The sequence below is a fragment of the Barbus barbus genome (assembly GCF_936440315.1).
Source record: "Barbus barbus genome assembly, chromosome: 24".
In the NCBI taxonomy this organism is placed as follows: Eukaryota; Metazoa; Chordata; class Actinopteri; order Cypriniformes; family Cyprinidae; genus Barbus; species Barbus barbus.
Window position 1 is genome coordinate 26,660,966 of NC_136752.1, and position 16,120 is coordinate 26,677,085.

A 16,120-nucleotide genomic window follows, 5' to 3' on the forward strand; every position below is an offset into this window, starting at 1 on the left:
CAGGAATTTATATTTTGTCTCCTACACAATTTCAGAAGAGATCTCAACAATGTCTTTGTTCAGATCTGTCTGCACTCAAAAAAGTCTCTCAATGGCTAAATTATCAGGTCTATGCCATCCAAAAATAATTTTAGCAACAGAATAAATAAATAAAATGTAATTAATCAAAATAAAATTGCAATTAAATTATTGTTTTTTATTCTTAAAAATATAAATCTAATAAATAATAAAAAAAGCAATAGTATATAAATCAAAATAAAATAAATATCAATATTTGGAAGAAAAATATAATAAAAACAATAATAAAAGAAAAAAGAAAATTTGAAAAGAAAAATACGAAAAAATATAAAAAATAAAACAGAAATTAAAATAAATTAATCAAACAATATCCTTAATTAAAACAAAAAAGAATTATAAATGAAATAATAAATTGCTAAATTATTTTATTTATATTTACAACATACTTTATATAACAATATTAGTAGTAGTAATTAATTATAATGATCTCATCAAATTCCTCCAAGGCCAAATTATCAGGTTTATGCCATCCAAAAAATTATTTGAGGACCAGAATAATAACTATAAATTAAATTAAATTAATCAAAATAAATGTAAAATAAAATTATTAAAACTTATTGTTTAAAAAAATATAATATATAAACAAATAATAAAAATTAAATAATAAAAAACAACAATACATTAATGTCATTAATTAAATATAATTAATTAAAAGAAAAATATAATACAAACAATAATAAAATATATCAATATATAACAAATATCATTAATTAATTATTAAAATCATTCATTATTAACAATAATTATATAATTATAATTCATTATAAAATCATTATAAAAATCATTAAAAAATATGACAATAAAAATAATACATTAAATAATAACCTATAATAAATTGCAATATTATTTTATTTATATTTAACTTTACCATAATATTTGTAGTAGTAATTAATTATAGTGATAAATAATGAACACTCAGTATACAATTATAAAAATATTGATAAAAATGTTCATTTGAATAAAAACTGTTTCTTAAATAATAAAGCTCTAATCTGGGCCTGTTGGATACATTACCTGGTGGCGGCTCCAGGCCTTTGGCACCGGAAGGGAGAAACCCATCGGAGGCCCAATCAATCATCTGCTGCATGTGTAATTCAACACTGTTCGTTGTGTCCGAGTCATCGGCGGACACACACAGGGTGAACGGTTTACCGGCACGCATACTCGCCGTCTGAACAGAGATCCACAAAATCAACATGAGAAAACACACACACACACAGACACACATACAATAACACACACGATAGAGAAATATCATGACTTGCCTGTAAAACTTCATAGATGGCTTTTCTGTACATGGGCTGTTTGCTGTAGGTGGGCTGATGAAAAGATGTGCTAAATGGGCTCAAAGGCAACAGCTTTTCTACACACACCTGACAGAGGAGAGGATGCTCATTATAACGTCTCTTATCAGCACTCATAAAGGATCCTGATTGGCCGACTGACTCACCACTGAGAATTTGCCATCTCCAAACCACATGACCCAGCGGGTACCTTCAGTGGCCCGACTGTGACTCGCCATAAACCCCGACACGATCCGGCCGGGCCACCAGGAGAATCCCCGCAGCTTCCCCCAGACCAGCTCTCCGATGCCGAACCCATGGCCGTCCTGAAACACACAAAAACAAACGTCAGTGCCAGCAAAACCTCACATACTGCAGGTTACATGACATTGGATGACCATTTTCCTCAAGTTGATATGATTCTTAATGAAAACTATATAACATACTTTGGTTAAAATTTCTGAATGGTAGTGTAAAAAACACCCTTTTTACCGTCAAAATCAGCTGTTTTTAGCAAGCCATTCTAGTCCATGTTGCTTTAAATGCTAATGAGCTCTGCTCGCCCCTCTCTTCCGTGGGGTGACGAACAGTACTGTTTACTTTAGCCGCAAAACTGGCTAACTAACAGGTTATTAGGAAAGGCGATTTGCGAAGATTCATAAAAACCCCTTATACTCACTTCTACTGTAGATGAAGCTGGATCACGAATAATTCACACGAACATAGATGCATTTAAAAACGAAACTAACGTTAATCCTCTGCATCTTCAGCGGCTCAGATGTCGGGAGTTAATGACGACTGCTATATTGATTATTACTTCTTCTTGTCCCCTGCACCGGAGTTGACACAATGGCTCTCAACTCTCAGCTTGCTCAGGGCGGGTCTAAGGTAAGACGGTCTTGTCAATCAACTATCGTGGGAGCGGTCTGTACAGAACTACGTAATTCTGACAAGAATCTCAGAACGGCCTGATTTGAGAAAGAGGGTTTAGTGATTTTTAAAAAAAAACACTGGGTGGATTTTTATCATTATAGGATGGAAGTGTACACACACTTCCAACACACATTTATGTTCAAACAACTTGTAAAGTGAATTTTTGCATCCGATGACCCCTTTAATGACTTGGAGAGGATCTGCAAAGAGTGGGGCAAAATCCTTCCTAGGATGTGTGCAAACCTGGTGGCCAACTACAAGAAACGTCTGACCTCTGTGATTGCCAACAAGGGTTTTGCCACCAAGTACTAAGTCATGTTTTGCGAAGGGGTCAAATACTTATTTCACTCATTAAAATGCAAATCAATTTATAATTTTTTTAAAATGCGTTTTTCTGGATTTTTTTGTTGCTATTCTGTTTCTCACTGTTCAAATAAACCTACCATTAAAATTATAGACTGATCATTTCTTTGTCAGTGGGCAAACGTACAAAATCAGCAGGGGATCAAATAATTTTTTCCCTCACTGTAATAAATATATATATAAAAAAAAAACCTCACGTCAAAGTGTACCCTATTTAAACCAATTAAAAGCCATCATTCTTAAGAGTGATCCATCAGTACAAATATTCACCTCATACTCCAGATCCATCTCTGAGGGTCTCGTCATCACTTTGTTGCCGCAGGCGACGGGAGGCAGCTCGGGCGTCGTGGCGACCGTTGGGGAGGCGGGGTCAGTGTGCTGCTGCTGAGGGGTGGGTGTAGATGGGAGGTTGATGGCTGACTCCTCCTCCTTCTGAGAGCTCACAGCTGATTGGTCGTCCATTATGTCACTCGTGGTGATCCCCAGTTGGGCCTTCTCCTTAACGACACAGAGGCACACAAACACCAAGGTGAAATACAGACACAAACACACAGGGTCTCAAAGGATTTTCACTCATATTGCTCGAGAAACGTTTTTATCTAAACATCTTTTTCCAGCAAGGCAACAGACTAGTGTGTGTGTGTTTAGGTAAATATGGATTTGAAATCACTGTGGAAATGTAGCCTGCAGTTTTTTACTGTCATATGAGGACAAACTCTCATGAGACATGTCTCTGTGTACATTAGACTCTTCTGAACCCCCCAGAATTATTGGTGTCCTGGCAGAGAAGTCAACGAAACAAATGTTTGTTTGCATGGATTGTAGAACTCCAACAGTTCATAGACCCGCTTCATTCATATTCCATATTCTTAATCTAATAATAAGCCTGGCATTGTGGATCACGAATACAGTTGGCTCTTTGACAAACTGCTTTGGATAAAAGCATCTGCGAAATGTATCTGAAAATGCATCTTCATAATTTTTCCATAGTCTTTTACTGCAGAAGCATATTGAGTTACACTACCATTCAAAAGCCTGGGATCAGTACATTTTTTACTGTGAGAAAAAAGACTTTTCTGCTCACCAAGGCTGCATTTATTTGATCAAAACACAGTAAGAACAGCAAAATTGTAAAATATTATTACAAATTAAAATAGCTGGTTTCTATTTGAATATTTTTTTTAAATGTAATTTATTCCTGTGATGCAAAGCTGAATTTTCAGCATCATTACCCCAGTCTTTAGTGTCACATGATCCTTCAGAAATCATTCTGATATTCTGATATGCTGCTCAAGAATCCCTGAATCCGTGATGCATTTTTTTCAGGATTCTTTGAGTTCAAAAGAACAGCATTTATTTAAAACAGAAATCTTTCGTAACATTATAAATGTCTTAACTCTAATTTTTGATCAATTTATTGCATCCTCGCTGAATAAAAATATTAATTTCTTTCAAAAACATCTCACTGACCCCAAACTTTTCAGCAGCAGTGTATGTCTATTGAAGATTCATTATGTGCAGATCTGAAGTAATGATGTGGATTTGGCAGGAGGCAGACGGATTCTGATCTACAGTATCCGACGAGTCCATGATGTCAACAAGATTCCCATGACTCCAAAAACAACATTACAGATCCAACACTTCTGCCCACAGAAAGAAAAGTTACAAACGACATCTCTTAAATATCTCAACAGCTTCCACTACCCAGATTTTATAGTTAAATGTTAAAATACTTTCTCATCTCCCAGTTAAATAAATAAGCCGTTTACAGTGTATGTATATTTTAAGTCTATTTAAAGCATTGCTCTGTCTGCTTGAGCATCTTGACAACCTATAAAACTGCTTTTGTGCCACTTACCCTTGTGAAAAATAAGTGTGCTTAACTGTTTTAAATGTGCACTTGTGGTATACTTCAAATCCTAAAAGTATTTAAAAAAAACTGTTCTTGCAGATAATATTGATTAAAATGCCACTTTACTGTAAGTGTAGTTTACTATCATGACTTTTGCATACGCTTTTAAAAAGCGTACTTTGTAATAATGTCAAATTACGCTTTTTACTTTAAAGTCCATTTGAAATCATTATGTTAATAATCTATTGCCTTTATTAGTGGTGCCTGCGAAGCAAAGCATCACTATTGTTATCTTGCATACATATTCTGGACAAAACTTCAACGTGCAACTGTTTGTCACACATCTAGGACAGGGGTGTCAATTCATGCAGCTTATTGAGGAGAGGTGAATTTTTGTTTTTAAGCAATTGGGCATATGATGTTCAAGCAACAGGTAAAAAAAATCGGACAAAAAAAAATCCCATAGACTTAACACTGGACCAAACTTTCTGAGCAATAGAATGTCATAGAATCTTGGGGGTGGGCGCATTTGACCTAGCAAGCAGCCAATAAATGGTAACATTTCAACTTTACAGCCATGCCTTAGCAACCAGTAATTGCAACCTAGCAACAAGTCCATAGACTTCCATTTAAAAACCGGCGAGAGGTATATCTGGGGATCAGAACATGGTAGAGACAAGTGGGTGGCCTCTTTTGACTTGGGAGTAGTCTTTATTTATCACCATGGAAACTGTCTATCCATGTCCTAGCAAACTATTTAGAATACCCTAGCAACCATTTGGAAGCATAAATAAGTCATATGTTAACACCAGAACATCATAGAGACAGGGTTTGGCTCTTTTGGTTCAGTCAGATATTCAATCTATTTTTTCACCCTAGTATCTGTCTAGCAACACCTTAGCAACCATTAACAGCAACCTAGCAACCATTTGGTAAAATAAATAAACCACATCTCAGCATCAGAACATCATAGTCTTTGATTCAGACACACATCCAGTCTAATAGTCTTGCCCTGGACCCTAACAAACACAAAGATTTATTACAAAATTTATTACATTTCAAATGTACTCAATTGCAACTTTATCATTAAAATGTGTAATTACAAATATATTTAAATGCATGACATGTGTTTCAATATAAGTGACATCAAAGTATATTGAAGTTTAGCATAAATGCTTGTCAATAAATTTCAAAGACAACAGAATTATGAAATTATGCACTTAAGTCCTACTTAAGTGGGTAAAAAACACTCCTAAGTTCAACCAATTTGCTGTTAATAAAATTGAACCTATATATTATATTTTGTAATTTGTATAATTGTAAATATTATGCAATATTAAGTATATGCTTTTAAAGTATATTATTTCCTTAATAAAAGTCCCTCTTGTTAAAAGTATGCTGAAGTGTACAGGGGTGCAAACTCGTCAGGTGTGAAAAAGGTGACAAACTTGGGAAATATGGATAGTTGCCTGCAGTGTCTAAAAGTTAGGCTTCAGGAGTGAGATTGGTTGGATGAGGGAAAGAACATTAAGGTAAGCCAATCAGAGGCAGAGTAGGGCGGGTCCATTCCTTTGCCAACAGGGGAAAAAAAACGCTACAGGTGACGTGACACAGATGACTCGTAGATACGACGACCCCAACACCCCCCACCCCCCACAACCCACCCCCCAAATTGTTTTTTACAGATCTACACGATTCACATGAATGACCTATTTTAAGGTGAAAACGGCGAATTTCGCCGAAAGCTGACAAGTTTGCACCCCCGAGTGTAATTTTTTACAAGGATACACTTGATGTTCCAGACATTTCCGCAGTATCATTCTCAATGCTCCTGCTTCTTTGGTAACTTCTGTATGTGGGACAGTGAAACTTTGATTCCTTCAAGCAGCTGTTGGTTTGTCTTGTGTGACCTTTTGCAGGAAGGACACAAGCGCCTCATATGACCTTCAACCCCACTAAACGGCCAACCGCAGAGCAGCTAATCACACCGAAACACAGAGACGTAAAATACAGAAGACAGGCCTGTTTGACGGGTCAGTGGAGACACATAAACTCACTGCAGTCCTGCATACATTTCACATGAGGGATGGAAATAGAAGATAGACCTGGCATTGACATCCATCTCAGATGATCAGCGCTAAATACAGGTTTAAACAGGGTGCAAATCGTTTGGCGAGCCGAACACTAAGCTCAATCAGATGAATAAATCAACATGCAAATGTGTGTCATGTTTTTGCCGTCTGTGTTGCTGATTACAGACTTGTAATTAGCTTTACAAATTTCAAGTTCAAAAACACACACATGTACTCATACCCTAGAGAGCGATCTCACGTTTTTTGTTTTTTTAAGAAATCAATATTTGTATGTAGCGAGGATGCATTAAATTGATCAAAATATATATTTCAAATAAATTCTGCTCTTTTGAACTTTCTATTTATTAAGAAATCCTGCCAAAAAGTATCATTGTTTCCACAAAGATATGAAGCAGCGCAACTGTTTTTCAGCACTGATAATAAAAATCAAATGTGGCACTAAAGACTGAAGTAATGATGCTGAAAATTCAGCTTTCCATAACAGGAATACATTCAAATTTGAAATATATTCAATTAGAAAACAGTTATTTTAAATTGTTATGATATTTCACAATATTACTCTTAAATGTATTTTTAATCAAATAAATGCAGCCTTGTTGAACAGAAGAGACTTCTTTCAAAAAACATGGTAGTGTATATAATAAAGTATTTTACTTCTCTATCACAAATGAATGGTTTGAAGTCTTATTGAGCACTATGATTTCTCTCATACATTTTTATATGATTATTCCGTCTCCTCAAATCATCTCTGCTAAAAGAGTTTGATGTTAGCATTCTGCAACATAATACAGAATTATGATAAACAAACACGTACAAATATTGGGTAAAATAACCCATTTCCAATTAAATTAATTTCAATAGTTTTTCAATCAGAAATGTTCACTGAGCAGTGCATTATGGGAGTGCATCATTTGTGATGAATACATGCGATGCTGCCTTAGAATTTGGCCAAAATTTTAGAAGGCAGCACAGAGTCACCGCCTACCTTTTGGAACCTTCTCTTCATTCGAACCGAAACGCACCTTAAAATACTGCCTAAATAGGCAGCTCACTAGGTTTTGGAACAGATCTGCTATCTGAATCAGATTGTTGGTCCTCTTCTAGTCGTGTCTCCATGACGTTATAGTGGTTGTGTTGGTGGTTTCCCAGCAGCCCTTTGGCAAACGGCCCAGTGCACCCTGGGAAATGCGGTTTTTAACAGATTACCTAATTTCCTGCTGCAGTCCACATTGGTGCGCTATAAATGGCGACAGTGTTTCCATGTGCCGACACATAGAAACCAATTGCAAACTTCTCGTATAAAGTGTGTGAACATCTCCCACTATGACCTGAACACGCCCTTTGAACCCTTGGCCTCTGCGACGACCCTTGGCTTTATGATGAGTTTCAAGAGCTGAGAGCTTTATGACCGTGATCCAGGCTTGAACGACCTCTGACCCCAACCTCACCGTGACTAAAGCCTCTCAGGCTAATTTCTACACAAAAGTCACTCCTTTTCGGAAAGCATTTAGACACTTTATCAACCACAGTCTGGGGTCAGTTAGAGTTTTTGAAAGAAGTCTCTTCTGCTCACCAAGGCTGCATTTATTTGATCAAAAATACAGTAAAACAGTAATACTTTGAAATATTACAATTACTGATTTGCTGGAAACCGTAATACATTTTTTCAGGATTATTTGATGACTAGAAAGTTCATAAGAACAGCATTTATTTGAAACTTTTGTAACATTATAAATACATTTACTGTCACTTTTGTTCACTTTGAGGCATCCTTGCTGAATTAAAGTATTAATTTCTTTAAAAACAAAAAATCTTACTGACTTCAAAATGTTAGTGTTTATATAAATACGCATATATTTCTAGCTTAATCAATGCAATATAATGATGAAAATGAATAAATATATATGATTGTATTGGCACAAGCCTTAAATACACTGAACATTCTACACAGTGTCCAGCAACGCAATACATTTCCAGCAACAACTAATTCAAAGGCAAAATATTTTTTGTTTAATATGCAGCTAATATACAGATTTTAGACCAATGAGATCTCATGATGTCTGGGACTAACCTGTGCAACGTGACAGAAACAGACACCCAGTAACTGCCAAAACATCAGTGATTTATAATTTGTTGCTCTATTGCAGAGATTCACAAACCTTTTGGCCATTTGAACCTGAAATATTCAATAAGTCCACTTAAGATTTTAAGTTAATATTTCAATAATTTAACAACACATTCGCAAGTTTACGGTTCTCTGATGTCAGTTAATGGTGTATGGAATGACATGGGGGTAAGTGATTAATGTCAAAATTTTCATTTTGGGGTGGAGCATCCCTTTATTGACGAATTAGAAGCTGCTGCTTGTCATTTTCCTTCTCTGGCTGACGTTTGCTCGATGTGAGTGTGATATCCATGCGCATGTACAGTGTGTGTTTGTTTGAGTGAAACGTTCGAAAGTATGGGCTCACATTACAAAACTAAGCAACACCAGTGTCAGGTACAATATGCAGTAGTGTAATAGTGAACAAAGGAGGCAACACCTGTAATATAATGAAACATTTACTAACAAGACACAACATCTAACTCAAGCTATGCGCTGTATTTACTATGTCTCACGGCTCCAGCGCCAACTGCAACTCGTGAGACACGTTCACATCAAATGTTGATTCAGCCGTAGAGTTACACTCACGAGACACTGCACTTATTCTCAATCACGAAAGTACATTATTTGCGAGTACTTTAAAGCCTTGCCGGTTAAACCTTTCATTTGCGTGCTGATCTGAGCGTGTGCACCTGAAACGTGCGTAGACTAAAAGGCCGGTCAAACAGCACCTAATTACTTAGTTATCTTAATTATCGTCTGATTGCGCTAATACTCTCAAAAACACACAAGATTTACATAAAAACACAGTCAGTTATGTCTAAAGTGAAAGTAAACAGTTGAGAGAGAAACAGATGCGAGCAGGTCTTAAATGGACAGAACTAAACATGCTGCCGATTGTCATTAAAGAGATAGTTCACCCAAAAATCATGTCATTATTTACAAACTGTCATGTTGTACCAAATCTGTATTCATTTTTATTCTTGTGCTGAACACAAAAGAAGATATATGGAAGTCACTGGGGACCAGCTGCATGGTTTCGCACATTCTTCTAACTAACTTTCATGTTTAACAGAAGAAAGAAACTCATTCAGGTTTAAAACAACTTAAAACAACTAAATTTGCATTTATGGCTGAACTATTCCTTTAATGTTAATACAATAAAACACAAAGAGAAAAATAACTCCTGACTGAAGAACTTTAATACAGTTGTTAAAGTTCAGCAGTAATAATATAACTTGAAATTTTCAACAACTTTTCATATCTTTTTGCACCAAATAGTATCGATAACAGTATCGTTAAGTATCGGTATCGATAAAATGTAAACGATACCCATCCCTACACATGACATACAGGAAAAACAAATATTTCAATTTGTTTAGTACTGTAAGTGTTGTATTATTATAATTTATAAAAAAAAATTTAAGCTTACATTTTTTGATTAAACTAATTATGCCGTATAATGTTGCCTGCAGTTTCCTCACAAAACCCCTGGTGTTCATGAACCTCAGTTTGGGAAACTCAACTTTATCGCACCATGGTGTGAGAATTTAGTCAAATTCCTCACACACAGACACTGACAATTTAAACCTTTTCAGCTCAAAGTGATCATCAACGCCATTCAAAAATGAATAAATGCATTAAACATACAGTATGGAAAAGCAAAAAACAAAACTTGCAACCAGCGTATACAGAAGTCCAATAGCACACCACTCTCTCTACGTTCAGGGTAGAACACTAACAGTACTACTTCTAAATTATGCCATGTGTATACTATGCACAGTATGCATTTTTTTTACTACTCTATGTCTCAAAGTACACAGTACACAACAGCATACCACACTATATCCCACAATGCAACATGTTCGACTTGACCTTCCATATCTATTGTATAATTAACTGATTTTTGACAACTTGACTCATTATTCGATCTAACGGTGAAAACATATTACATGCACAATAAACATGCTGGCATGCAAAATAAAATTATTTTTTGCATACTACTGCTTAAATGTTTATCAGTGCTGCACTTAAAAATAAAGGTTCTTTATTGGCTTTGATGGCTCCACAAAGATTCTTTAACATCTATGGAAGCTTCTTTATAGAGGAACAATGTCCTTTAGATTTTTTAAATGTTCTTCAGACTAAGAAAAAATGGTTCTTTTAAGAACTGTTGATTGAAAGGTTCTGTAATGAACCAAAATAGTTCTTCTACGTTACCGCTACAGAAACCTCGTTTTAGAACCTTTATTTTAAGAGTGTAATGCATACTGTTACACATACTATTTTATTTTTAAATAATAAACAGTATATAGTATATACTGCACAGTGTACACTAGTATCTATTAAAGCTAGAGCTACAGTTTTATGTTTGGTTTAAAACGACACACACACACACACACACACACACTTATGAAACAGCCAAGTCAGCATTTTCTACCTTCATTCTCTGTGCTAAACACACACACACACACGTATCAGTAAATGTGTCTTTTCCACACAGTGCACACGTACCCACACACGCCGCTGTGTCTGATCGGCCGTCCCGCTCAGGTAGCTGTGTGTGTGTGCATGTGTGTACGCAGGCAAAAAGACACTTTTAAATCAGAAAGGGGGGAGACACGCGCACAATGTCTTTGTTTGGGAATCGCTGGTCATGTGACTCAGCGCTGATTGGTCACAGAGGATTTGCAAAACCAGAGGGGCGTCCGCCCCAAAACGAGACGCTGAACGAGAGTGGAGCGCCAACCAGAGAAAAGAGAGAAATAAGACTGTGTGTGTGTGTGTGTGTGTGTGTGTGTGTGAGTGTGAGTGTGAGTGTGTGTGAGTTTAGATTAATGATTGATTTCTTCCCCGGGAAAGATTTTACTAGACATTTCGACTGTCTCTGTTACTGAGAAACATGGAAAGGTTCAATTAAGCCACGATTTATGAGCCTAGAATGAATGAGAGAGAGTGACACACACACACACACACACACACTCCTTAAGGAAATATAAAAGAAAACACTATTACAAATAATTACGTTATTCTTTATAATGCTTCATAAACTAAACTGCTTCACACACCATGTGCGATTCTCTCAAACACACACACACACACACACACAGACGTTTGTAATCAGGTCTTCGTGAAGCGCCATAGCAGCACTGCGCCAGAGTTTGATGAGATCCAGAGGCTACAGTGGGCGGGATCTCTTCGACCCAAGAGAAACAGCCCTCGCTGGGTGAGCCGAGGACACGGCAGCCCCTGAAAACCCCCGCGTCCCCGGATAAACACACGCTTTAGTACTTCATCACACAAAACACTCATACAGACCACCTTTGTTATCTATTACTAGGGCTGTTTTTAGCAATCTAACTAATATTACTCATTAGCAGGTCACCAAAACATGGTTAAAACAGAGCTAGGAATACTACACTCTTAAAAACAAAGGCTCTTTATTGGCGTTGATGGTTCAATGAAGAACCTTTAACATCCATAGAACATTTCCAGTCCACAAAAGTTTCTTTATAGTGAAAAATAACTGTTTACTGAATGGTTCTTTAGGGAACCAAAAATGGTTCTTTTATCACATCACTGCAAAAACCCCCTTTGGAGCCTTTATTTTCTAATTGGTAGCTGAAAGCATAATCAAATTAGTGGAAATATTTCATAAATGAACAAACGGGGTGTTTATTTACGATTCAGTGCAAATCTGTGGAGCAAAATCCACATGGGCTTGAACATAAAAGCTTAGAGAGCAGAATTATTTTTTGTATAAATGGTCGTATTATACTATGAGACTCGTGTCAAGGACCACCCAGAGTCCGTTCACGGGTCGTTTGATGCATATTGAACACAAAATGGCAAGCTCAAATCTGATTAGCAGGACTTTATGCAATTTCCAGGAGTCAGGGTGCAACGCTTTTCATCAGTCTTACAGGAGACAAAGTCGTGTTTATAAAGTTAAGATACAGTGAGAGCTTTTGAGGAAGGACTAGTTGCTAGATTTGCAAATGTTTGTCAGGTTTTTACTCTGAGGAACCTAGTAGCACATAATTTAGATACTAGAACTACAATGGCACAGACACTACTATTTAAAAGTTTGGGGTCGGTAAGATTTTTGTGTTTTTGAAAGAAACCTCTTTACACTCATCAAGGCTGCATTTGTTTAACCAAAAATGAAATATTATTACAATTTAAAATACCTGTTTTCTTTTTGGACATAATGTAAAATGTAATTTATTCCTGTGATGCAAAGCTGTATTTCCAGCATTTTTACTCCAGTCTTCAGTGTCACATGATCCTTCAGAAATTATTCTAATAAGCTGATTTGCTGCTCCAAAAAATGTCTTATTATTTTCAATGTTGATGCAATAAGAAATACGAACCGTGATACTTTTTTTCAGGATTCTTTGATGAATTTAAAGTTCAAAAGAACAGCATTTATTTGAAACGGAAATCTTCTGTAATAGCTAAATGTCTTCATGTCACTTTGATCAGTTTAATGCATCCTTGGTGAATAAAAGTATTAATTTCTTTTAAAAAAAAAGAACCTACTAGCCCCAAACTTATGAATGGTATTGTAAAAACTAATAAATGTATTTGCATAAATCTATGTAAACACAAACCATTCCCGTCAAAAGGCAACACACAAACTATATAAAACTATTACTTACATATTTGAGACTTATTTGAATAGAAAGTAAATACTAAACAAAGTAAAACCATTACAAAGATACATCAGTAACACTTCAGCGCGGCGTTTGAGTTTGTCCGGTTCAACACACACGCACAGCACACACACCTCTACAGGAAACAGGGCCTCACAGTGTGGCCAAGCACTCTACTACTACAAACACACACACACACACACACACATGGCTGTGAGACAAGTAGACGTATTTTAGTGAACCCAACCCGACTGACTTTCCACTGATGTTCACTTTCCGCTTACTTCAATGGACAAAACACACACACCAGAACAGTGTGCATTAAACTCAAGAGTTTCGAATACATACCACTCAACATTGTACTAAATTGTTTTCCATTCCATATAAACACACTCATTTGTCTCATTCAGCAGCTCATACTGAATTATGTGAGTTTTCCATACGTCCTTAACTCAACTCGTATCAAACTTCAACAGCAGACACTGAACACTTTTCTTCTTTGCCTCTAAAGGAATGTTCAGGATTCAACGCAGAGAAAATTATTCTGACTTGTTGCTTTCTGAAAATCCTGCATCGAATTGTGCCTTGTTTGTAAACGAATCTGCGGTAAAATGAAGTGAACAAAGGAGTTTTTACTGACTCAGTCGGGAACTTCATTAAAAGTAACATTAATTGTCGGTGAAAAAAAATAAAATAAATAAAATTCATCAAATAAAATTTATCGTTTGATTTCTGAATAGAGCTGTTTGCCTCTCTCGTTATTTACACTACATGTGCAAATCGGTGGGCGGGGCTAAACAGGCAGCGATGTAGAAGCAGGCATTGATCTTCTGTGGAGGCGGTGTTTATCCACACTATTACGTCAAAAAGTGGCACATTCCACTAGCTGTCTTTTTGGCAGACTGGCTTCAAATTAAGCTGTTTTTAGACTAACGAGAAAGTTTTGACTTCTGAAACTTACAGAATGTTTTTATAGCACAACGACCTCTTTTGGACTCGTAATCCAAAAGGTTGCGGGTTCGAGTCTCAGGCTGGCAGGGATTGTAGGTGGGGGGAGTGAATGTCCAGCGCTCTCTCCACCCTCAATACCACGACTGAGAAGCTCTTGAGCAAGGCACCGAACCCCCAACTGCTCCCCGGGCGCCGCAACATTAATGGCTGCCCACTGCTCCGGGTGTGTGTTCACGGTGTGTGTGTGTGTTCACTGCTGTGTGTGTATGGGTCACCATACTTGGCAGTATGTCACTTCACTATATATCAAAAGATCAAAAGAATTTTGATTTCTTTGATTTTGATTTTAACATAGTAGTAATGAAAAACAACAATTGATAACCAACTCACATCAATGTAACAAGCATTATATAAGATTTTGATAAGGGTACTGTACTTCTGGTGTCTCTCTGACCTTCTCCTTCTTCAAGTAGGCGAGCCACTCTTTCTCTCTGCGGCTGATGTGATAGGGGTCTCCGGCCTGGAAGGTTTCTCTTTGTACGGGACGTCTCCTCAGACTGATGTCCCAGCCCTGCCGGCCCCTCAGACGACCCCCGTCGCTCTAGAAGACAAACACGACTCGCTTAGTTGCCTAGGAATACACGTTCAATCACAGACTCAAACAGCTCTCCCTTTCATGATATTTACATGTTTTTTAAGGTAATCTGTAGGAATCTGTTGGACTTTCGTGAACACTCGAATTCAATTTGTAGGCAGCTTTATTTACTCAGTGTATGTTTGTGAATTACAGTGCGTATGTAGCCCTAATAAAACACCCGTAACGTGTTCAACAGCCTGTAAACACATTTATTTGGCATCTTAGGACTCACAGCGTCACTTGGGCCAAGTTTCAGCTTTACACATTCATGTCTCTCACATAAACAAAGCCTGAAACGTTCCACTGGCATGTTCTCATGTTATTGCGAGCATGTCGTCTATTTCCCGTGATCTACACCAAGCAGGAGCAGATTAATCAATCACAGATGGTCAACTCTGTGTGATGTATTAACTAGACCTTTCTGAACCTCCCGACTGGGTCCAGATAACCAATTAGTTTAAATTTAAACCAGTTCACCAAGCAACTCTCGCAGATTCTGTGCAGTCCTGTGCAGGGTTGCCCTATTCATCAAAATAAAACCGAAATCGCGTTATGACTTATTGCGGTTATCACGTTTCATAGCTGTGATGTAATTAAATAAATATATGCACTGCATGTTTCAGAGTGAAGCGCAGCACTGTGTTTGTTTACACGCGAGAAGCTAATGATCCAGTGTTTTCAGTTTCTTGTTTTGCACTAAACTCTCGCTGTGAGTTTAGGTCGGTTATAACATGCATTTGGGAACTCAACGTGTGCCAACCATCTTTCCAAACTTGTAATAAGAAGCACTCATAAACTGTCTGTGGTCAACAAAAGAGAAGCTTTTTGGTAAGGATTGCCTGCAGTTTTCTGGGAAAATATAACATTTGAAATCAAAGAAATTAGGAAATATTACTATTGCAAGAGCTGATAAAATGTAAAAACTGTAACTTGAATGCAATGTAAGTCGCTTTGGATAAAAGCGTCTGCTAAATGCATAAATGTAAATGTAAATGTATTGCAATTAGTGTTTTTATTTTTCCTAAATGTTGCAGCCCTAGTCCTGTAAATTTATACATTTATGTGTATTCTCAAAATGTATTATGTTCCTTGTTCGATGATATTTTACTGTATTTTGAGTCCCCACCTCTCCTCTGCTGGTGTCGCTGCTGGTGTCGTCCTCCTCAATGTC

General features: G+C 36.8%; 1 protein-coding gene across 3 annotated transcripts in view; it reads right to left on the bottom strand.

The window, feature by feature from the left end:
- The window catches only part of LOC306844210 (DNA (cytosine-5)-methyltransferase 3A-like), a 38,903-nt gene that overhangs the window by 17,134 nt on the left and 5,649 nt on the right, over positions 1–16,120 (bottom strand). Inside the window, exons 3-8 of one of the 3 annotated variants that reach the window (XM_079376177.1) lie at positions 16,076–16,119; positions 14,749–14,913; positions 2,928–3,155; positions 1,529–1,687; positions 1,344–1,451; positions 1,093–1,249 (exon numbers count right to left, since the gene is read on the bottom strand). In XM_079376177.1, the coding sequence (XP_079232303.1) occupies positions 1,093–1,249; positions 1,344–1,451; positions 1,529–1,687; positions 2,928–3,155; positions 14,749–14,913; positions 16,076–16,119 (861 nt within the window). Of the gene's footprint in view, positions 1–1,092; positions 1,250–1,343; positions 1,452–1,528; positions 1,688–2,927; positions 3,156–4,127; positions 4,242–14,748; positions 14,914–16,075; position 16,120 lie in introns of those variants that run through there. The other 2 variants (XM_079376178.1, XM_079376179.1) reach the window with 2 other exon arrangements.